The 24,850-nt window shown below is 43.6% G+C and overlaps 1 protein-coding gene across 1 annotated transcript in view; it reads left to right on the plus strand.

Annotated features, from left to right (window-relative positions):
* Window positions 1–24,850, plus strand: part of LOC126413097 (ski oncogene) — a 251,275-nt gene that overhangs the window by 182,297 nt on the left and 44,128 nt on the right. The window contains exons 9-10 of the mRNA XM_050082992.1: window positions 7,942–7,984; window positions 13,526–13,636. Of these exons, the coding sequence (XP_049938949.1) occupies window positions 7,942–7,984; window positions 13,526–13,636 (154 nt within the window). The remainder of the gene's footprint in view (window positions 1–7,941; window positions 7,985–13,525; window positions 13,637–24,850) is intronic.

The raw sequence follows: 24,850 nt of genomic DNA on the forward strand, positions 1-24,850 counted from the left end.
CCAGCCAACCCAACATTAATTGATGCTACAGTAGTGAGAACTCAGACAATGAACACCCAAGACAGAACCACATTAGAAACGACGGGAACATGTACGCCCTGCTGAGCTCTGATTGTCACATAGCAAAATTCCCTGATTTGTTGGTGCTGCGGACATACATTACCAAGCTGTCTTCTTAACTGCAAGGACACGATCTGGCATACCGGAGGCGATGGCTGGTTGCTTCGCCATCCCGTCGTGGTGATGATAATGTCGAGAGTATAGGCTGAAACAAATTCTCCTGGTCTGGTTGTTCCAGACTAAAGACTTCCTAGCAACACAAATGCGTCTCTGAGGGAGACGAAGAAGGCTCGCTACAGAATCACTGACGGTGCAGTGAGTGATTTTAACAAGCGGACTCACACAGTAACTCCGATAGAGTCAACTTTAGCCAAAACTGCTCAAGACGGACAACACAGGCCGCTTGTACGCAGAACGCTCAATTGCCAACTGTACTGGGAAAGTTACATTGAAGTCGAAACTTCAGCAACTTCGTCAAACAGTTACAATTAAATGAAAGTATATTAGACAGCCAACGGAAGGCAGGCTGTCCAGAGCAGCGAGAGCTCAGTCTTGTAACCTACTCCAACCGAAAGGCGAGAGCCGACCTTCTCAAGAGCACGCGTACAAGCCGAACACAGAACATTCCCGCCCCCACGACAGTGGCCGTGGTTAAACGTTCCAATCAGCAACTCGAAAACCGGTGTAAAATTCCACTCTATTGTCGACGCACTACTATTCCACCAATGGAGATACTTGGCGCCAATTTCTGCTCCGATTTTGCTACGTCACGGCGCTATTCCCTGAGCAAGCCAATCGCAGTTATGGTTTTGCAGAAAACGCGGGAATTTGCCGTCTCGCTGGTAGCCCACCAGAAAGTGTTTTCACTAAGTTTCTGCGAAGTAACAGAATCTCTAGCCCAGCCGCTCCGTCAGGCCCCTGTGGTCGTGTCGGCCCCGCACATATGACAATCTCAGCGTCTGGAAAGCATCCACTCGACTTCCTCACACCCGTCGGCTTAACCCTTTCAAGATCAAAAGAACTCGCCTGTCACCGGACCACCTGGGTGACGACAGACGCTGCGTGGGAAGTCCGCGTGTGAAGCAATAGCAACTTTTCACCGCATGCAATTAGAGAGGAAAATCGAATTACTCAGAGTAAGATAGAAATATGAGAGGGGGGCTCATGCCACCTCTCACAACTTTTATGAATTTATTGCACCTGAAAGTTTTTCTATTGAATTACCCTTGTACTTGTAAATACTGAATTGTATCACACGAACTGAACATGAGACACAACGCTTATTCACACAAATAAAATTACCTAAAAATTTGTTGTTAACTGTATTTTTCAACTAATTTTGTCTTACTCATTTCTGTAGATATGATATTTAGGCATTTTGTTGATAATGTTCAAAGTGTACAGTGTGCGATGGTAAGATCATTCTTTGTACGGGTTGTTACATCAGTACAGAGGAAACGGGTGCGGGGAGGGTAAAGGATGAATAAACAGCTCATCACAGGCAAGCTGCTCTTAATGTGATTGCCGTCCTCAGAGGTAGGCGCTCTGGCCTTCAGCGCAGGGAGACAATCTTCTTACTTTTCGCCCTTTATGTTGTGCCGGCACGGCCGCTTCTGAAAGGTGAAAGGGGGTGGACACCGGAGTCGAAATTAATTGCTGCGGATAGGTATCTGCTAAACGTTTGTGTGCAGTCCTTTGTCGGGAGACGACGATGATGATATCCCTGGGGCGCGCGTTGGGGACTCCTCCCCGAGGCGCCTCAGGGCCGGCTGTGACGTCACAGCGGGGGTGGAGAGCATCTGTCGCGGGGGTTCAATCGGGTGCGCCACCGGCCACAGCATTATGGACACATTAAGCGGATTTCTTTGGTTGTCTTTAATAACGAGACACTCCCGCAAATGAACGCACACTCCTTCTCTGCATTAATTCTGGGCGGCCTATGTCCCTCTCTGCCAGAGAGAGAGAGAGAGGGAGAGAGAGAGAGAGAGAGAGAGAGAGAGCTTTATGAGTCTTGAATCACATCCCATAATTATGTACCTGTAATTAGGACGGCGCAGTACTTTAGGAAAGAGCTCTGTTTGTTGAGTACCCCCACCCTCTAAAAATTGTAACTTTTTTTCTCCTCTAATCCAATACACACTCGGTTCTGTAACACAAAGCAATGATTTCTTTAGCGTGCTTTATTCACGTCACAAAAGATCCCTCTTAAAAAGATTATACGACAGGGCTGCAGTATTATATGGCAACTCGTCAGGGAGGCAGTAACAGGACAGACACTACAGTACATAGGCCACAGATAACGTAGACTGCGCGTGACGTCATTACACTAAAACCGACATCTAAGTCACGTGACTCGGGTTAGGACGCCGAGTTTCTGTTATTAAGCACTGTGTGGCGTGGATCTGACAGTTTTTCTCATTTATAGCTGAAATGAAGCACTGATTTTAACAAGAAAATAATTTGCCCTATTGCTGTTACACATGTAGCAGTGCAGTTAATCTGATTTCTCCGAAATTCCCAACATTAATGCGATGGTTATCGTTTTTATGTGTCGCCAGGTGAAACGTACTGACAGTTCTGTTTACAAACAACAAAATACAGTTCTTCAGTGAATATATGCCCAGGGAAGATTCGTTTTGACCCTGCACACTTCACAAACGGATGAAAATCTCAATTGTGAAAGGGAACTATTTCAAAATACTTGCATAGCTATTGGCAGTAGTTGAAAGTTAAGATGGCTGTTCGTCCTCGGATGCAAAATCTGATGAGTGACTACGATTTTAAGACGACATGTTTTAATATCTAGCCCACTACACAAGTATACTCAAAGTTGGGTAACATATTACGCTTCCTATCTTGGTATCGTTTCGGTATTTATATTGGATTGAGAAAAGTCAGAAAATACATGCGCTTATACATACCTGACATTATGTAGAGAAACGCATTTCCTTTCTTACAATAGGATATAACATTTCACTCACGTTCTTGTGGAATCGTTAGAAAACTAGTGCTGCGCGCGGAATTATTGTATTGTCTTCCACTCCTGTGGAAGTGGTGAACTACAAGATTTCACAGTTGGAAAACAGAGTATTCACCAAATAACAATTATTCTGTCGGTTGTTAAAAAGAACAGTCACGTTGAATTGTCAAAATCAATGCCTCATTTCTGCTATAAATTGGAAAAACTGTCAGCTCCACTTCGAACAGCGCGTAGAGACAGGAACTCGGCTTTCTGCCCGGAGTCACGTGACTTAGAGGAGGATTTCAAGCCTTAACACGCCAGAGATATGGACGTGAGCGTTCTATTTTATATACGGTCTAAGCTACTACAGTCTAATAAATACAGTCGCGACACTCTCTCGTGTGAAAGTTGTTACCGTTTGGCAGCCGGGACGACACTAGCGGTTCAAGAGGTGAAAAAGCAGCTACATATGTCGTAAGGATAATAATGGTTTTTAAAAATTTCCTACTTTATTAATGGAATAGTTGTTATGCTTTTGCGATCCAAGCGTCAGTAGGTTATCAAGAGACCTGAATTATCATGAAATACGTATGAAAACAGCCGATTCGCACTGATTCAGTGACTTAAGTTAAAATTCATTCATGAAGAAATACTTTCGAATATAGATTTGCAGCTTATTCCGCTGAAAGGAAGAGAATATAGACACATTTCATGCATGAGTAGCTTATATTTCTGTTGCTATTACCATAGGCACTTTCTCGGACACTTAAAGAAATTATGGAGCCCACTGATTCGTCCTTTCTTACACTTCACTCGACTGTCTATTACACGAATGTTTTGTAAATGTAATTAGTTTTGCTTCGACAACGAATGTGTTAAAGATTATTGCCGTTTGTGGCTCAGATTTAGCAACAATAGTGGAGTTGGTTTCTATTCTCTTGGGAAACAGTTTTATTGTTTTTGACGATTTATTTTCACGTCTGTTTGGTTTTTCCTTAAGCTACAGTTGTGGTGGCCTATTTGATGGCTCTGAGCACTATGGGACTCAACTGCTGTGGTCATCAGTCCCCTAGAACTTAGAACTACTTAAACCTAACTAACCTAAGGACATCACACACATCAATGCCCGAGGCAGGATTCGAACCTGCGACCGTAGCAGCAGCGCGGCTCCGGACTGGAGCGCCTAGAACCGCACGGCCACTGCGGCCGGCGTCTATTTGATATTTTAAGTAATGTAGGTATTACATCCCATGTAGGTTTCCTCTGTTCCACATTCACTGATTTGGCTGAAAGTGTAGCGAACAAAAACTCTTCTTTGTTCGCTGGATATACGACGTCTTTCTGCAGACGGTCAGGTTTTCTGGTGGTTACTACCAATTTTTTGTTATTAAAGAAAAACGACATTATTCAGTAGATGTACGTACGTTATAAGAGAATCACAAATAAATTGTCCTTCAATGCACCGTTTTGTATCTTCCAGGGTGCTTCGGAAACTAAATACTCACATATGTGTTGTGCGCCACCGTACCGTTATCGTCGATTTTTATGGCCCTAAATACAGTCCCTATTGTAAAAATTATGGTATAAATCAATAGAAACGTTAGTATTCTCTCTCTTTCGATATCGTATTCAGAAATGTTGCTTCCTGGCCCAAGGGCCGGTGTTGTCGCTGGCTGTAAAAAAAACGTGACGTGATATCTCGATATGAAACGTACATGCTTACCCAGGAATTGTTAGGTTTTCCTTGGCCTCGAGCATTGTCGTTTCGATGTAAAAAAACCTCAGTGGCAGTTTGCTGCAGACGTAGTCCCGTGCTCCACCGGAAGGTTGAAGGGGTGCATATCCTGAGAAGCTCCACGGTAGTCACTTTTACAAGTGTATGCAGACAAAATCGGAGAATACTAGGTAAGTATACGGGCCATCAAATGATACAACTGAACCATAGAGTGGTCCCGTTCAAAAATAATCGCCATAAGCTTTATGACGTAATCGTCCTACGAATGTTGAAGTTCTTCTTATTTCCGTACTTCCTAGGAAAATTAGAGAGAAATTCCACCTTATGCAAGACACCTTTGTAGTTTTGTTTTCACCCAGACATGTATCAGCACCCTCTACCCTGTCTTCAGTGGGTTTATTTTGTTATTTTTTTTATTTTTCTTCTGCAAAATTGTCTTACATGTTATCTTTAAACAAACTTCTGGTAAATATTTACATTTGTAAAATGAGAAATTATTGTCAAATAATTTACAGTGGTTAGCGTACAGCATTCTATGTTCATTATTCACGATGTGTCTAAAGGTTCTAGTTTCGTAGTACATTTGGAAATAAATTGAATGCAAAGCTATGTAAACAAATAAATACAACTGCTTTATTTCCAGATGTACTATAAAACTAGAACTTTTAGATGTATCGTAAATAAACAACATAGAATGCTTCAACACAGTGCTACATATCTCAACTCTCTACTGTATCCTAACCAATGTAAAACATTTGACAATAATCGCTCTTTTTACAAACGCAATTATTTTACCAACAGTTTCTTTAAAGATAACAGATAACAACAGTTTTTTCAGAAGAAAAGTAAATAAACAAACGGCCGGCCGGTGTGGCCGAGCGGTTCCAGGCGCTTCAGTCTGGAACCGCGCGACCGCTACGGTCGCAGGTTCGAATCCTGCCTCGGGCATGGATGTGTGTGATGTCCTTAGGTTCGTTAGGTTTAAGTAGTTCTAAGTTCTAGGGGATTGATGACCTTAGATGTTAAGTCCCATAGTGCTCAGAGCCATTTTTTTTAAATAAATAAACGCACTGAAGATAGCATAAAAACCGCTGAAAAATGCCTAATGCGGAATTCCTCTTCAACGCGTTGACATTTATCAACTGGGAGACAAGACAATTAATTCTCGTTCCTCAGAACGCGGTCAGTCGCTGATGGATTCAACCGCACCCACTCGTGTACTTCCTCATCCGAATGAAATGACGTCCACGCATGTCTTTCTTCACGTCGCCAAAGATTTGAAAATAACATGGTGAAGATCCGGGTTGTACGGAGGATGCTGCAGTGTTTCCCTACCAAATCGCTGAAACGTGGCCTTCATCCTGCTGGCGCGACGGGGGTGGGCATTATTGTGCAACAGGATGGTTCCGTCCAACAGCATTCCTGGAAGGTTTGACTGTGCGGCGAGTCGAAGTATCTTCACAGCATTGCACACAGATTGTTCTTTCACGCTGGAGGAACTTTACGAGCGGAGGGGCCCCTGCAGTCGAAGAAGGTTGTCATGAACTAACCGGAACTTGTGTGAACAGCTTAGGATTTCTTTGGCGGAAGAGGTTTGGAAAGTTTCCACTGATGGCTTTGCCGTTTGACCTCCGGCTGTCGGAGTGCTTCTAACAGCTTTTTCTGTGGCTCCAGCCGTATTAGCTAGCTGGTCAGTTCCAGGGATGAAACTGCATTCGGTGAGACCCACAGACAAAGCGTTAGCGTTTCTACTGTTTGCACCTGTATTAGTTACCACTTATGGCCCTGCCTTTCAGTTTCTTAGTCATTAACACAGGCAGCTATCACCACAGACCACGACGATTGCGGAACACCTATCATACCAAGCCCGCAAGAGCTGCTCAACCATAGAACATTGCTAGTTTTACTTACGTAATATGATGAGAAATAGGTGGCATAGGTAAAGTGCTCCAGAGCTTTTAAAGCTACTCCAAAACAGGTACTACTAAATTTTGACATCTTCTGCAAGTTTGGTGTGACGTACAGCATCTTCGGCTTAGATGTCAGCTTTCGGTGGCAAACTCTGCTCTTCGTACTAATTCCTACTTTCTGTTTCCTTTGAGTGTAGCATCAACATTTTAACACCCTCCTTACGACAAGGACAACAACCTCTCCTTCGATCGATGGAGACTTATAATACCGCAACAAGCAGACACTTGGTCACTGCCCAGTATTTCAGTTTATCCATTAGAACAACAAGGCTACACTACATGCCTTCTTTATAAAAGACCTATTAAACATTCTTAGGACCAAATTGATACTTGCCTCACAAAATTGTTCAACGTGTATCAATAAAATAAAAAATATAATTTCTTCGTTATCAATGTCATCTTTGTGTTACACTTAGAAATTTCATTAATTTTACATCTTTGTATTAGACATCGTTTTTTTCTGAAACTCCACTTTATGCAAAACACTGAATATTTCCTTTTTGTCTCCGCAGACATGTTTCTACATTTATGACTTATCTTTTATGGGTCTCGACTTACTTCTGTAAAATGCTATAACGCAGTTCTTGGTTATTTTTCTGTTGTAGGCCTAAAAGCTACAACATGTGCGTTTTGTATAATTTCTCTTATGATTACATTGATTGTGAAATTTTATTTTTGCAGTTCGGCTTCTTTTGAGCCTTTTTATCGTGTTTGAGAGTACTCCGTCTGCAAAGAAGTCATGAATAAATTTGCTGATGTTTGAAATATTTTTTCGCGAGTGGTGGTCGTGAATGTCATTGTACTTATATTGGCCATCCATTTGTGCATCTCTGGTGAATTTCTCTTTCCATAACTAAAGTGTGCACTATATTCCATATCTTTTCTTATATTTCACTCTTACTTTCGTTTCTCACACGTATTTTCCGCAAAACTATATTTCAGTAAACACCTACGCCTCCATCCTGATAGAGAGACACTATGTTACTGTCGCGGCTCACTTGTTCATCGTTTTCCTTCTCTTCAGTGTCGCGCCAATTTTGAATGATTTGGTGAGAACTATTATATATATATGAGAGAACTGAGAAGCAGATGTTTTTGGATATTTATTTAGATTGAAAAATTTCACGTTGCCCCTTACTCACATATCTCAATTTCCTAACAGTTCTCAGACAGTCACTACATTGTTAATTTAATGCGGAATTTTCTCTTTTCAGGAAGAAATCGCAGAGCAGCAAGACAGCCCAGCCGGAGGTGAAGGTGAGTCAACATTCCTCTCTCCTACCCTCTATTCGAAATTCCGCAAACGAAAATCCTTTCAGAATGGGGAAGGCAGTCAATCGTGAACGTGCAAGTTTCCACTACTATTGTTGAAAGTACTAGTAGACACAGTAATAATAGTTACTAATCAAATCAGTCTTGATCACAAATTTATTTATTCTGGTAACCGGTTTCGATCAAGCTTGTGGTCGTCTTCAGACCAAAATGCTGTCTGAGCAGGAGCCTCCTTGTGGTGGTAAATCACTGCACGTCCACATAAACTTAGCTGTATGAAATCAGATGCCGGACAGGTATTAACTGAAAAGAAGAAGGCAATGAAATGTAGGTCACTCGCAAAGGAAAGAAGCATAGTTCATCAATACTCCTGTGTTACTCGTAAACCAGGATCGTTACAAGCTAGAACTGACGTAAAAGATAAATAAGTTACACATAAAAATGTATGTAGTTCAGCATGTAGATAAATACTGAATGCGTTTGTGTTATTCTGCCATAAATCTAATCTTAGTTCAAAAATATTAAAACTTACATGTTTTATCAATCATTTATTGCACGATCTTACTTCATACAATTCCTGACCGAATTTAAAAAGTTTAAATGCCTACTCATTAAGAGGTACAACATCACGTTAAAGGTTTAACACATAATTATTTTTGGTAAGCTTCACAGCCTCAACGTATTTTAAGAATGAAAACACGCTCCAAGTAGGCTGTACTCTTTTTGTTTTCCGTGCAATCGACCAATTTCAATCGTGGGTTATTTTTAAGCGATGTCTTAGAATGTGAAATAAAGCTGGAAACTTAAGATATGTGCTTGTGAATTACCCACTGTTGAAACTGGACGATTACACGAAAGATAAGAAGCATACAGCCTACTTGGACCATGCTTTCATTCTCAGATCCAGTATTAAAGATAGAAACTGTGTATATCTCTCGAGGCATCGTAACTCAAGGCGCGCAAATTACCTAGACTGTTTTCATCCAGTATTTAAGAACGAGAGTACTAGCGACTTCCAACAGTCTTTGGTCATCATTTCAAAACTTTTCTCACAGGGACGTCCACAAGAGAAGGAAAAACAAGTTCACTGCTTTCTGCTTTCTGCAGAATCGGACCTGACGTTACAGTTTATTACTTGTTTAGTACTAACTCTATTAACAACACATTTTGCTGAGTGTTCAGGTATACCACTGAATTTATTGTATAGTTGCGCGGCACATAGATAAAGAGAAATAAATATATAAGCATCTGTTTTATTTTTTTCATTATTTTCTGGATGAATAATTGGAAACTAATAAAAACTAAGATACTTACGGTTTTTTCATTTTTTTTTTTTTTTGCATGCTTAATGTCAAATACGATGGCGTACTGAAAAGTAATGCCTCCTCACTTTTTATGTGAAAATGTTAAAGATTTTTGAACAATACGAACTTTATTAACATTTTACATTTTCATTCATCGTGTGTACATATTTATTTCTCAAAATAATCACCCTGGTGCCGAACACACTACTTCTAGCGAGAGACCAGTTTGTTGATACCGCCACTGTAGAACGTTTGACTTTGTTGATGGAGCCGCAACCTCACCTCTGCCTGTACCACTTCAAAATTATCAATGTAAAGTCCTCAAAAATGTTATTTAAGAATAAAATTTTCAGTCTTCAGCGGAGTGTGCGCTGATATGAAACTTTGTGGCAGATTAAAACTGTGTGTTGGACCGAGACTCGAACTCGGGACGAGGTACTGGTGGCAGTAAAGCTGTGGGGACTGTTCGTGAGTCGGGCTTGGGTAGGTCAGTCGGCAGGGCACTTGCCCGCGAAAGGCGAAGGTTCCGAGTTGCTATCTCGCGCCGGCACACAATTTTAATCTGCCAGAAAATTCCCTGTTATTTAAGTTTTGGAAACTGATGAAAATCGGATGGTTCCAAGTCGGGACTGTTGGAGAATGATCGATGACAGCGAACCCTGTGGAATGTTGCAAATGCCGCAGCGTTCGTGTGTGGTCTGCTAAAGGAGCAGGCTCTCACAGTGTGAGCGAACTCTTTCTGCGGTTAGAAACTCAATTACAGCACGCTGTTTCTCACGCACCGACACATTTTTCTGTTACGCAGCACCACGTTACACTTTACAGTTCGGAGCCATGTAGCGGCAGAGGGTTGCAACTTGCTTCAACGAAGAAGGAACGCCGACCGAATAATATGCATGTTATGCAATACCTCAGCTGATATTGAAAAGAGAAGAAAAAATTCGGAGACATTACTTTTTAGTACTCGTTCATGTTTAACACATTAACGTCCAAGATGCTACTCCAGGCGGGTGTAAAATGAATGAGCGCAATGGAAAATACTGAACGCGAAATTGAAGATTTGGCCCTGTCTGACTACCCGCTGAAGCAGATCTTAGGATCTCTTAATGCTGATAATATTTCCAACTTCTTGCGCTTTTATAAATTACAACATAAACATAAATGAATGATTAAAGGAGCTAGTAATTAATAAATGATAAATGTTATTTCTGCTTATATATTTACTGTACATTAAAACCGTTTTATATATTACAAATGTTTATATATCAATGTCCAATATTACTGATCAGTTGCCCAAATCTGCCCCTTTTTTATGGTTACGTGATCTAATATAAATAACGCGTGATGACTGGCATCATCTACGTACCAAACACTAGAAGACATTACTTTCAAAGATGATCTACAGTGGTGCAGAACGTCAGTGTAAATAAAATTTACGTGATCATAGCTGTTTAGCTTTATAGCCCTAATAATCCAATGCAATTAGCAATATCACCGTATGTACTGCGTCCGGTGCGTCGGAGAGAAGGTTTCTATGCGCAACTTCGATGGTGGAAGTACTCGAGCCACAGAATAAAAAACTCTTTCAAACACTAGGACAGCAGAAAGTGGTCCTCTGACTATTATAATCTAGCATCGACTTCTCCTCTCTGTGTTCTACAGACGAGAAACACGAAATCCCAGCCACGAGGACGGAATTCAGATAACGTTTCAACATGAGTATAGACACAAGAAGTCCTCTCAATCATCGAACACTGCGTACTCAACGACGGCTTCCTACCCGAAGGCGAAGTTCAGATTCGTATAAGTTCGCAACAGTACAGTACCTAACCGTTCTAACTATAAAATCTCCTGAGAGCAAGACAGCAAGTCCGTCTGTACCAACAAAACCCGTCAAACATGGACGCTCAAAACGGAAGACCTCTTTCTCTCCACCGCTGGCTTCCCAGCAAAGCTCGTCTCCCCTCTCTTGTAAAAGCAGAAAGCGAATCATTTTCTCGAATCCACAGCATATTCGCCCTCTCTACAGATTGTTCCAAACGCCGACCAACCATATTTTATTCTTTTGTCATCCAGGGCGCAAAGTTTGCGAGGAAATACCTCTATCTATTAATTAGGAATTCATACAAAGCTACGCTTCTCAGAGTAAAAATCCTCAGAAGTAACCCAACTTGATGATTTCCGAAGTAACGCTTTCATGTTCCTCTCTGTGGCGGCCAAAATTATCAGAGTTTCCGAAGTATTATCCGGTTATCACTCCGGCCCCGCTACAATACCGGCCGCCCGCCGTTGTATTGTGCTTCACCTCTCAGGTGCCCCGACCGTCCATCATGGGATACTTCCTGTGTTAATTAGACCGACACACCTGTGCGGGCTTTTCCACCCAGGGCCTGAGTTACACCTGCTGTTTCGTTTCCACCGGCGTTCCAGCTTCTACTAGTGTAGGCAATCATTCATTACGCCGTTTTCACAATAAAGACACTCAATCACCTTTCATGTAATAAGCGTTAACAACAATTTACGAGGTATAGGTGACAATGTCAGTCTTCTTTAAATATTCATATACAGGTTTGAGTCACCTAACGTTACCGCTGGATATATTTCGTAAACCACATCAAATACTGACGAACCGATTCCACAGACCGAACGTGAGGAGAGGGGCTAGTGTAATTGTTTAATACAAACCATTCAAAAATGCACGGAAGTATGTTTTTTAACACAAATCTACGTTTTTTTAAATGGAACCCCGTTAGTTTTGTTAGCACATCTGAACATATAAACAAATACGTAATCAGCGCCGTTTGTTGCATTGTAAAATGTTAATTACATCCGGAGATATTGTAACCTAAAGTTGACGCTTGAAACCTCCGACGTTCAGTTGCGTGTTGTAACAAACACGGGCCACGGTCGGCGAGCAGCATCTGCAGGGACATGCCCAAACAGCTGCAACATACATCGCGTTTCTACAGAATGATCTGCCAACGTTGCTCGAAAATGTCCCACTGGAAACGCGTCGACGTATGTGGTATCAGCATGATGGTGCACCTGCACATTCCGCAATTAACACTAGGCTGACCCTTGACAGGAAGTTCGACGGGCGTTTCATAGGACGTGGAGGACGCATAAATTGGCCAGCCCGTTCTCCTGATCTTACACCTCTGGACTTCTTTCTGTGGGGTACGTTAAAGGAGAATGTGTACCGTGATGTGCCTACAACCCCAGAGGATAAGAAACAACGTATTGTGGCAGCCTGCGGCGACATTACACCAGATGTACTGCGGCGTGTACGACATTCATTACGCCAGAGATTGCAATTGTGTGCAGCAAATGATGGCCACCACATTGAACATCTATTGGCCTGACATGTCGGGACACACTCTATTCCACTCCGTAATTGAAAACGGAAACCACGTGTGTACGTGTACCTCACCCCTCATGGTAATGTACATGTGCGTCAGTGAAAAAGACCCATAAAAATGTGTTAGCATGTGGACGTAATGCGCTGTTCCAGTCTCTTCTGTACCTAAGGTCCATCACCGTTCCCTTTGGATCCCTAAGTAATTCGGTGCTCTCCGATACACACGATCGAACAGCGGAGGAGTGGTACTCAAGCGTCAACTTTAGGTTACAGTATCTCCGGATGTAATTAACATTTTACAATGCAACAAACGGCACTGATTACGTATTTGTTTATATGTTCATATGTGCTAACAAAACTAACAGGGTTCCACTTAAAAAAACGTAGGTTTGTGTTAAAAAACATACTTCCGTGCATTTTTTTATGGTTTGTATTAAACAGTTACACTAGCCCCTCTCCTCACGTTCGGTCTGTGGAATCGGTTCGTCAGTATTTGATGTGGTTTACGAAATATATCCAGCGGTAATGTTAGGTGACTCACCCAGTATACGATGTGCATCCTATCAAATGATGCCTAATTCCGATTGTAAATCACGACAAAGTTTGTAGATGAGTGCTTGTAAGGTGCGAAGTTATAGCCGTTTTAGAAGGTGTGTTGTCTGTATACATCGTTGTTCGACCGTTTTTAGGATCGGGGCAGGGGGGGGAGGGGGAGGTAGGAATGTTACCAGCTGTAGTGTATTAACAGTACATAATTTTAATACATCCCACACAAATAGTTTCTCTTATGTGTTCTGTTTCCTGACGCATCGCTGAAGGGTCTACTTTGGGACGTTCACAGAGAACGTGGGCGCTGTGTTGCAGGTCAGGCGGTTCCGCGGCCGGGCCTGTGGGCTGTGGCGCGCCTCTCGCTGGAGCACCCCGAGCGCGCCCTCTACCGCAGCGAGGTCGCCAGGCAGCTGCACATCATGAGGGGTGAGTCGCTGGCGGCCGGGGGAGGCTCGTCTGCAGCGCGGGGCGTGGGAAGCAGCGGGGCGACGGCAGCCATAAGAGCAGCACGGAACGTGAAGTGGCCCGACGCCTTCGAGCTCAAAGTCGTCCTCACACGGGACGTGAAAGCATTCGCGGACGACGAGCTGATCGAGTTTTGTGATGTGATAATGGGGAAATTCACCTTCCAAAGCATTCCGAAGGGTGTAAGACTGCATCAGACCAGTCAGATTTTTGCTTAATGGAGAAGAAAGTGGCCAATGAGATGCAAGTCTGCGTTCTACATCACAATCAAAACGTCGGAGACGACATAATGCATTACGTTTTTTCAATTGAAATCCGTATTTCGTGCTTTCAATGTAGTAATTAATAAATGCTGTTCCAAAGCAATAGTGGACTGAGGATCTCTCGAAAACGCATCATTTTTCGTACAATTTGTTGTAAAAAAATTACGAGAAACGTTATTTTGATGGTTAAAGAATTTTCGTGTTTGATTGTTTTCGTGATGTAATTTGCTTGGTGTGAAAGTATGCCGCCTCAAGGCAACGGCATATAGAATTCCCACTTCGGGTTTCTATGGGTTATTGAGGAGACTGGCAAACTTAGACTGGCCACTTAGAAAAATGTTGGGCCTAGAAAACCTGTCAGTGATGGCATTATTACTGTCAAATATATAATTGATATGTCTTCAATAGTAATACGAGTATATAATAAAGAAAATCAAGCTTGAAGATTTATTATTGTATTTGTATTGTATTGTATGTCAACTGGGGGCCTAGAAACGACGGAGAGGCCCCGTCCCCGCGGCAGCCGCAGTTGTCCACAACCCCACGACGACTGCCGCAGTCCACTTCAGCCCTCTGCCGCCCCACACCGAACCACGCTTTCAGGGTTATTGTGAGGTTCAGCCTCCGGTTGACCCCCCCCCCCCCCCCCCCCCCCCCAGGGAACGTCTCACACCAGACGAGTGTAAACCCCTATGTTTGCGTGGTAGAGTAATGGTGGTGTACGCGTACGTGGAGAACTTGTTTGCGCAGCAATCGCCGACATAGGGTAACTGAGGCGGAATAAGGGGAACCAGCCAGTATTCGCCTAGGCAGATGGAAAACCGCCTAAAAACCATCCACAGACTGGCTGGCTCACTGGACCTCGACACAAGTCCGCCGGGCGGATTCGTGCCGGGGACCAGGCGCTCCTTCCCAATTCGGAAAGCTGTGCGTTAGACCCACGGCTAACCGGGAGGGCTATTATCGTATTTACTTAACGTCTCTGATAGTTTACAAACTATAAAATAATGATGCTAGAAAATATAATTTTCCTAAAAAAAATGTGCGAGGTGAGCCATTGAGCAATTTCTTCCTCTTCTTGGGCTTCCAGATTTTCTCGCTCACTCAACAAACATGACGTATTTGTAGAAGAATTACAGTAAACTGTGAAGCTTAAAAAGTTCGTGCACAAAATTACGTCAACTTGATCACATATTGGCTCAACCATTCGCGACAGCAGCTGTTACGTTCGCTAATGACAACAGAAGGCAATACTGTCAAGGGACAGATTGCGAGACTTCCGAATATTGTTCTCATATGAAAGTAATCCAGTTTTCGAACGATAGGTGGTTCGCGAGTCGAAAAAGTCCCGGCCCGAGCTACACTCGTTGTGGCCCGGTCCGAGCTATGCTCGGGCTTGGTATCCATTGTGTTGGTAGATTAAGTTTTAATAAGGAATCTATGTCCGGAAATAGACCGTTTGGGTTTAAAATACGTTTGAAGACCCGATAAGTTTCGAATGTCCCGCTTCACGATTTGCACACAACGGACAGTACGAGCTCTGACCTGTGTGCATACGGAGGCCCATAGCTAGGAAAATGTTCCGAGCACTTGTCTTCGCATTTTCTTCTACGTGATGGAGGACGTCCCATTCGAAGTCGAGAGTGCGGCGCATCTGCGCAGCTGACAGTCAACCCTCATAATTGCAAACGTACCAGTTTCTCATAACCGTTGTTGCAGTCGGACGAAAATGGCATATGCTGCCTTAATTATGAAAAGGACTGACGACACATCCCTATTCCATTTTACGTGCTTACCATAAAGTGGAATATTTACAAGTAAACGGTTATTAAAACCTATTTTACAAGTGGTGCTCTTTTCTAAAAGCAGGTTGGTTTCATTCAGGATTCCAATACACCACATCATTCGCCACTCTTTTGCCTGCAAAATCCTATCTTTCAACAGAATCTCCATTCAATTCGAGGAACTTACTCTACGTTACTGGGAGTGCCTGTATGCCCTTATCGTGTCACTCTGCAGGTCGACGTCGGGGTCAGCGTCTTGCTGCGTCAATAATCTCCCCATTTTCCACGTCCTGTGTCCCACAGAGTGCATCCTTCACTGAGCCAAACAGATGGAATTCGAAAGGTGAGAGATCCGGACTGTAGGATGGGCGGGGAAAAACGGCGCAGTGAAGTGTGTCCACAGACTTGTTTGAGGACACTGGACTCGCATTCGGGAGGACGACGGTTCAATCCCGCGTCCGGCCATCTGATTTAGGTTTTCCGTGATTTCCCTAAATCGCTCCAGGCTAATGCCAGGCTAATGCCCCGTCCTTCCATAATCCGATGAGGTCGATGACCTCGTTGTTTGGTCTCTTCCCCCAAACCATCGAACCGAACTTGTTTTTTAAATCTTGCGTTGTTATGTAGCGGGAGACCTTCGTTCACAATTTTGTGGCCACAAACAAGCTGAAAACGTTTCTTCATTGTTCTGAGGGTTCCATGATACACGTCACAGTTGATCGTTGCGCCATGAGGTAGGATATCAAACAGAATAACCTGTTCAGAGTCCCAGAAGACCAACTGAGGGCGCGTCTTTCCTTCGGAGGAGAGACAGTATACCGCCACTCCCTGGATTGACGTTTTGCTTCCGGTTCGAAGTGATGAATCTATGTATTATCGCCAGTGAAGAAGTTCGACAAAAAATTGTCACAATCAGCCTCGTAACGCACAAGCAATTAAGCACACATGGCCCTTCAATGCTCTTTATGAACTTCTGTTGGGCCGCGAAGAACCCAGTGGGCACACATCTTTGAGTTATACCAAGTGGGGGCTGCGTGGGGTAGCCGGTCGCGGTCACGGTCCGCACGGATCCACCCGTCGGAGGTTCGAGTCCTCCCTCGGACAAGGGTGTGTGTGTTGTCCATAGCGTAAGTTTGTTTAACTTAGATTAAGTAGTGCGTAAGCCTAGGGACCGATAACCTCAGCAGTTTGATCTCATAAGATCTTACCAAAAATTTACAATTTTTGCCCCAAGTGGGGACGACTGTGTCGGGACTACCAACAAAAGAGTCCAGTTCAGAAACAAGGTGTTTGTAGTCTGTCGATCACCTGGAATGAGAGAGTCAGCTCGTTCCAACATTGCACGAGTCACAGCTGTGTGCGGCCGGCCGACACACGGGAGATTGGAGAGGTTTGTGCAACCTGGATGCGATGAAGACAGACGCCTCGCCCAACGGCTTACCGTGCTTTTGTTCTCTGTCAGGTCTCCGTAGAAGCTGTGTAAGCGCCCGCGATGCTCTGGCTTTGCGCCAAAAGAAACTCAGTCACATCTCTCGGCTTGGAAACCCCCGCCATTGCATTCTCATTTATGGGCGCTACGTGCAACGCCGCCACCTATGGGAAGTTTGTGAAATTATAGGGGCGAAGTAGGAATATTCCACGATGTACCATTACAAAGTATGATTTTTTTTCAGCAAAAACTGTCCGATATAAAAAATGTGTTGCATTACTTATTGAACGCCCCTCATACTAAGCCCCCTCTATAAGGCCTAGAAATCTGTGACTAGACTCTACATCTACATCTACGTGATTACTCTGCTATTCACAATAAAGTGCCTGGCTGAGGGTTCAATGAATCACATTTAAGCTGTCTCTATACCGTTCCACTCTCGAGTCGCGGTGTGGCCGAGCGGTTCTAGGCGCTATAGTCTGGAACCGCGCGACCGCTACGGTCGCAGGGTCGAATCCTGCCTCCGGCAAGGATGTGTGTGATGTCCTTAGGTTAGTTAGGTTTAAGTAGTTCTAAGTTCTAGGGGACTGATGACCTCCCATAGTGCTCAGAGCCATTTTTGAATGTTCCACTCTCGAACGGCACGCGGGAAAAACCAGCACTTAAATTTTTCTGTGCGAGCCCTGATTTCTCTTATTTTATCGTGATGATCATTTCTCCCTTTGTAGGTGGATGCAAACAGAATGTTTTCGTAATCGGAGGAGAAAACTGGTGATTGAAATTTCATGAGAAGATCCCGTCGCAACGAAAAACGCCTTTGTTTTTATGATTGCCACTCCAATTCACGTATCATGTCTGTGACACTATCTCACCTATTTCGCGATTATACAAAACGAGATGCCCTTCTTTGTACATTTTTGATGTCATCCGTCAGTCCCACCTAATGTGGATCCCACACCGCACAGCAATACTCCAGAATAGGGCGGACAAGCGTGGTGTAAGCAGTCTCTTTAGTAGACCTGTTGCAACTTCTAAGTGTTCTGCCAATGAATCATAGTCTTTGGTTTGCTCTACCCACAATATTATCTATGTGATCGTTCAAATTTAGGTTATTTGTAATTGTAATCGCTAAGTATTTAGTTGAATTTACAGCCTTCAGATTTGTGTGACTTATCGCGTAATCGAAATTCAGCTGATTTCTTTTAGTACTCATCTGAATAACTTCACACTTTTCCTTATTCAGGGTCAATTGCCACTTTTCGAACTATACAGATATCTTATCTAAATCATTTTGTAAGTCGTGTTGATCATCTGATGACTTTACAAGACGGCAAGTGTTAGCATCATCTGCAAACAATCTATGACGGATACTCAGATTGTCTCCAATGTCGTTAATATAGATCAGGAACAATAGAGGGCCTATAACACTTCCTTGGGGAACGCCTGATATTAATTCTGTTTTACCAGATGACTTTCCGTCTATTACTACGAACTGTGACCTTTCTGACAGGAAATCACGAATCCAGTCGCACAACTGAGTAGATACTCCGTGGGCACGCAGTTTGGTTAGAAGACGCTTGTGAAGAAATCTAAAAATATTGAATCAATTCGACATCATCCGTCGATAGCACGTATTACTTCATGAATATAAAGAGCTAGTTGTGTTTCACAAGAATGATATTTTCTGAATCCGTGCTGACTGTGTGTCAATAAATCGTTTTCTTCGAGGTACTTCATAACGTTAGAATTCAGTATGTGTTCCAAAACCTTACTGCAAATCGACGTTAGTGATATAGGCCTGTAATTCAGCGGATTACTCCTACTTATCTTTTTGGGTATTCGTGTGACTTGGGCAATTTTCCAGTCTTTAGATACGGATCTATTTGTGAGCGAGTGGTTGTATATAATTGCTAAATATGGAGCTATTTTATCAGAATTCTCTGAGAGGAACCTGACTGGTATATAATATGGACCGGAGGCCTTGCCTTTATGTGATTTAAGCTGCCTCGTTACTCCGAGGATATCTACTTCTATGTTTCTCATCTTGGCAGACTTAAAAGCAGGTTGTATGCCTGCGATCTTCTACCTAAAGGACCTCTTCTGAATATTTCAGTGATCGTACATCTACATCTACATTTATACTCTGCAAGCCATCCAACGGTGAGTGGCGGAGGGCACTTAACGTGCCATTGTCATTACCTCCCTTTCCTGTTCCAGTCGCGTATGGTTCGCGGGAAGAACGACTGCCGGAAAGCCTCCATGCGCGCTCGAATATCTCTATTTTTACATTCGTGATGTCCTCGAGAGGTATAAGTAGGAGGAAGCAATACATTCGATACCTCATGCAGAAACGCACCCTCTCGAAACCTGGACAGCAAGCTACACCGCGATGCAGAGCGCCTCTCTTACAGAGTCTGCCACTTGAGGTTGCTACACATCTCCGTAACGCTATGACGCTTACCAAATAACCCTGCCACGAAACGCGCCGCTCTTCTTTGGATCTTCTCTACCTCCTCCGTCAACCCGACCTGGTACGGATCCCACACTGATGAGCAATACTCAAGTATAGGTCGAACGAGTGTTTTGTAGGCCACCTGCTTTGTTCATGGACTACATTTCCTACGGACTCTCCCAATTAATCTCAACCTGGCACCCGCCTTACCAACAATATGATCATTCCACTTCAAATCATTCCGTACGCATACTCCCAGATATTTTACAGAAGTAACTGCTACCAGTGTTTGTTCCGCTATCATATAATCATACAATAAAGTATCCTTCTTTCTATGTATTCGCAATACATTACATTTGTCTATGTTAAGGGTCAGTTACCACTCCCTGCACCAAGTCCCTATCCGCTGCAGATCTTCCTGCATTTCGCTGCAATTTTCTAATGCCGCAACTTCTCTGTATACTACAGCATCATCCGCGAAAAGCCGCGTGGAACATGCCGAAACTATCTACTATTTGCCTGGAAATTTACTTTGTCAGGATATTATGAGTGAATTTTGAATATGAGCAGTAACAATAAGAACTTAGTGAAAGAGTATTGTGTTGTTACAAGCTGTGAACACTGGGGAACATTTTCTTTGTATTCCTTTAGTGGAGACCATTGACAGAAATCTATCGCATCTTTGCCAAACAATATCGTCCGCTACGACCGAGACAGACACGCAGTCGTCTCTCGCCAGCGCAAGGCACATGTGTTAACTACCAGCTAGCTCCAAATTAACGCTTCGCACCGGCGCAAAGCGCAGCCGAGTCCGCGGCACGTACAGAGAGAGAGTGGCGTCCATTAGTTCTGGCGACGCACGCTGTTCTGAATAGCGTTATTCACAGCAGCGGAGACGCAGGCGGGCGCGCGGCGTCAAAGGCGTTACGGAAGCGGCTAGAACGTCCGGCCAATCCGCGCCGCGCGTCCTGAAAGGACGTCGCCGCCACAATTATACGGGCTCTGTACACCTGTGTACACGCGTTCGAGGGCGCCCTGTGCCGCTGCCGTTTCAGTCAGTGCATAATTGGAATGAGCATGTGGGCAGAGCGGCATTTAATAGGAAGCGCGCTGCCTAATAGGCTTACGCGACGCGTCGCTCTGAACACCAATTACGTCTGCGGCGGGCGTAGACGCGATGTGCTGGCGCGCCTCCCGGCGCTGTGTCTGCATTCAGAGCGCAGCTGTCTGCCCACGTCAGCTACGCAGCTTACTAGTGCACGCTTGTTATCAAAAGTTCTCTCTCCACTGTAAATGACAATGAAGTAAAATGAAAGCCAAAAAAACGTCCTAATTTTTAGCACAGTGCCACCTCCCGAGCAGTTCATTGCTCTCGAGAGAGTGGTTACAACACTCATCACGTAAGGAGACTGTGCTTTGAAAGCCGCTTACTAACTGTCAGAATTTAACCTGACAGTTCCGCACTGCCGCCTGATAAACAAAGTAAGAGCCTACGGAATATCAGACCAGCTGTGTGGCTGGATTGCAGAGTTTTTAGCAAACAGAACACAGCATTTTGTTCTCAATGGAGAGACGTCTACAGACGTTAAAGTAACCTCTGCCGTGCCACAGGGGAGTGTTATGGAACCATTGCTTTTCACAATATGTATAAATGTCCTAGTAGATAGTGTCGGAAGTTCCATGCGGCTTTTCGCGGATGATGCTGTAGTATACAGAGAAGTTGCAGCATTAGAAAATTGCAGCAAAATGCAGGAAGATCTGCAGTGGATAGGCACTTTGTGCAGGGAGTGGGCACTGACCCTTAACATAGACAAATGTAATGTATTGCGAATACATAGAAAGAAGGATCCTTTATTGTCTGATTATATGACAGCGGAACAAACACTAGTAGCAGTTACTTCTGTAAAATATCTGGGAGTATGCATGTGGGACGATTTGAATTGGAATGATCATATAAAATTAATTGTCGGTAAGGCGGGTGGCAGGTTGAGATTAATTGGGAGAGTCCTTAGAAAATGTAGTCCATCAACAAAGGAGGTGGCTTACAAAACACTCGTTCGACGTATACTTGACTATTGCTCATCAGTGTGGGATCCGTACCAGATCGGGTTGACAGAGTAGATAGAAAAGATCCAAAGAAGAGCGTGATAGCGTTACGGAGATGTTTAGCAAACTCAAGTGGTAGACTCTGCAAGAGAGGAGCTCTGCATCGCGGTGTAGCTTGCTGTCCAGGTTTCGAGAGGGTGCGATTCTAGATGAGGTATCGAATATATTGCTTCCCCCTACTTATATCTCCTGAGGAGATCACGAATGTAAAATCAGAGAGATTCGAGGGCGCACGGAGGCTTTCCGGCAGTCGTTCTTCCCGCGAACCATACGCGACTGGAACAGGAAAAGGAGGTAATGACAGTGGCACGTAAAGTGCCCCCGCCACACACCGTTGGGTGGCTTGCTGAGTACAAATGTAGATGTAGATGTAGATGTACGGAAGTGCAGAACAAATACGCTGAGGTTGCAAAAGACATCGGGTATGCACGTATACAGATGACGATAGTATCACGTAGACATGGTATATAAGGACAGTGCATTGGCGAAGTTGTCACTTGAACTCAGGCATTCACGTGAAAAGATTTCCGACGTGATTATGGTCGGGAATGAATTCGAACGCGGAGTGGTAATTGGAGCCAGACGCATGGGACCTTCCAATACGGAAATCTTTAGGAAACTCAATATTCCGTTATTTCAGGCATTCTCTCTGTGATTAACCTTTTGTACTTCTTTTATGTTTTCGTCTTGTTTAAAGGCAAAGAGAAAAATAAAAAAAAGTTCAAATGTGTGTGAAATCCTATGGGACTTAACTGCTAAGATCATCAGTCCCTAAGCTTACACACTACTTAATCTAAATTATCCTAAGGACAAACATACACACCCATGCCCGAACCTCCGCCGGGACCAGCCGCACAGTGCAAAGAGAAAAGATGAAGTGGTAGCCCATCATAGAGAGCTACAACACCAAGAAGAATCGCTTCTCGGCTTTTGGCAAGATCAATGTGTAGTATTGTGGCCCTTAAAAGGGCCTTTTTTTTGAGAGCTGCTTCAATGGTTATACAGAGTACAGTCACCCACAATGCGACAATCTTCCAAAGAGGATGAACCACTAGCCTTCACCCATAAGTGAATATTAGAATCGGAATTTATCTTAACACGTCTACGACAAGTCAAAGATAAACTCCCATGTGGCATAAGGTAGGAACCCTCACCAGAGATAATAACCTCAGAAACAGGTATAGTACGGTAAGCTAAGATCTCCCTAGTTTCAAAGGATTCCAAACCAGCTCTCCCTGCACTATTACATGCAACGAAAGCAACAGTAATCCACCCATTACCTAAACCTGAAGAAGTAGAACTCTTCATTAAAGAGAAATTAAACCTCGCGCCACAAAACAAAGTAGGTCCATTGATAAGAACAAATTGAGCAGTTTTACCTACTCCCCGTACCTCGTTCTTTTTCCCCTTAGAAGAAGATGTCGAAGCACCAAGAGTGCCGTCCACATTTACAAGTGTTTTGTAGACAAGCAATCGCCGGCGACGACGATAACAACGTCTACGAACCATTGTTCGTAGACGTTGCGGATGATGCTGTAGTATACAGAGAAGTTGCAGCATTAGAAAATTGCAGCAAAATGCAGGAAGATCTGCAGTGGATAGGCACTTTGTGCAGGGAGTGGGCACTGACCCTTAACATAGACAAATGTAATGTATTGCGAATACATAGAAAGAAGGATCCTTTATTGTCTGATTATATGACAGCGGAACAAACACTAGTAGCAGTTACTTCTGTAAAATATCTGGGAGTATGCATGTGGGACGATTTGAATTGGAATGATCATATAAAATTAATTGTCGGTAAGGCGGGTGGCAGGTTGAGATTAATTGGGAGAGTCCTTAGAAAATGTAGTCCATCAACAAAGGAGGTGGCTTACAAAACACTCGTTCGACGTATACTTGACTATTGCTCATCAGTGTGGGATCCGTACCAGATCGGGTTGACAGAGTAGATAGAAAAGATCCAAAGAAGAGCGTGATAGCGTTACGGAGATGTTTAGCAAACTCAAGTGGTAGACTCTGCAAGAGAGGAGCTCTGCATCGCGGTGTAGCTTGCTGTCCAGGTTTCGAGAGGGTGCGATTCTAGATGAGGTATCGAATATATTGCTTCCCCCTACTTATATCTCCTGAGGAGATCACGAATGTAAAATCAGAGAGATTCGAGGGCGCACGGAGGCTTTCCGGCAGTCGTTCTTCCCGCGAACCATACGCGACTGGAACAGGAAAAGGAGGTAATGACAGTGGCACGTAAAGTGCCCCCGCCACACACCGTTGGGTGGCTTGCTGAGTACAAATGTAGATGTAGATGTAGATGTACGGAAGTGCAGAACAAATACGCTGAGGTTGCAAAAGACATCGGGTATGCACGTATACAGATGACGATAGTATCACGTAGACATGGTATATAAGGACAGTGCATTGGCGAAGTTGTCACTTGAACTCAGGCATTCACGTGAAAAGATTTCCGACGTGATTATGGTCGGGAATGAATTCGAACGCGGAGTGGTAATTGGAGCCAGACGCATGGGACCTTCCAATACGGAAATCTTTAGGAAACTCAATATTCCGTTATTTCAGGCATTCTCTCTGTGATTAACCTTTTGTACTTCTTTTATGTTTTCGTCTTGTTTAAAGGCAAAGAGAAAAATAAAAAAAAGTTCAAATGTGTGTGAAATCCTATGGGACTTAACTGCTAAGATCATCAGTCCCTAAGCTTACACACTACTTAATCTAAATTATCCTAAGGACAAACATACACACCCATGCCCGAACCTCCGCCGGGACCAGCCGCACAGTGCAAAGAGAAAAGATGAAGTGGTAGCCCATCATAGAGCCTATGCCTACCGTCAGGTATTTTTGATTTTCAGTTGTTAAAAAAGAGAGGAGTTTTTTCTTGTACCAGGAGGAGGAAGGGGGGATTCGCGCTCAGCTAGTGAACGAGTGAGAAGCACGTCATTTTAAGCGAGTAATTCTAGACCGACATTTTAGGGTCACTATGAATAAGTGAGGCGTACGTATTTCACATGCGCACAGTTTGGAAAAATACAGTATTGTTTTATTAACAGAAAGGTCGTGTGAGTTGTTATTTCAAATAGTACGATAATTACAAAAACTGAAGCCCACCTGTGTACTTTGGAAAAT

Source organism: Schistocerca serialis, chromosome 7 (assembly GCF_023864345.2).
Source record: "Schistocerca serialis cubense isolate TAMUIC-IGC-003099 chromosome 7, iqSchSeri2.2, whole genome shotgun sequence".
Taxonomy (NCBI): domain Eukaryota; kingdom Metazoa; phylum Arthropoda; class Insecta; order Orthoptera; family Acrididae; genus Schistocerca; species Schistocerca serialis.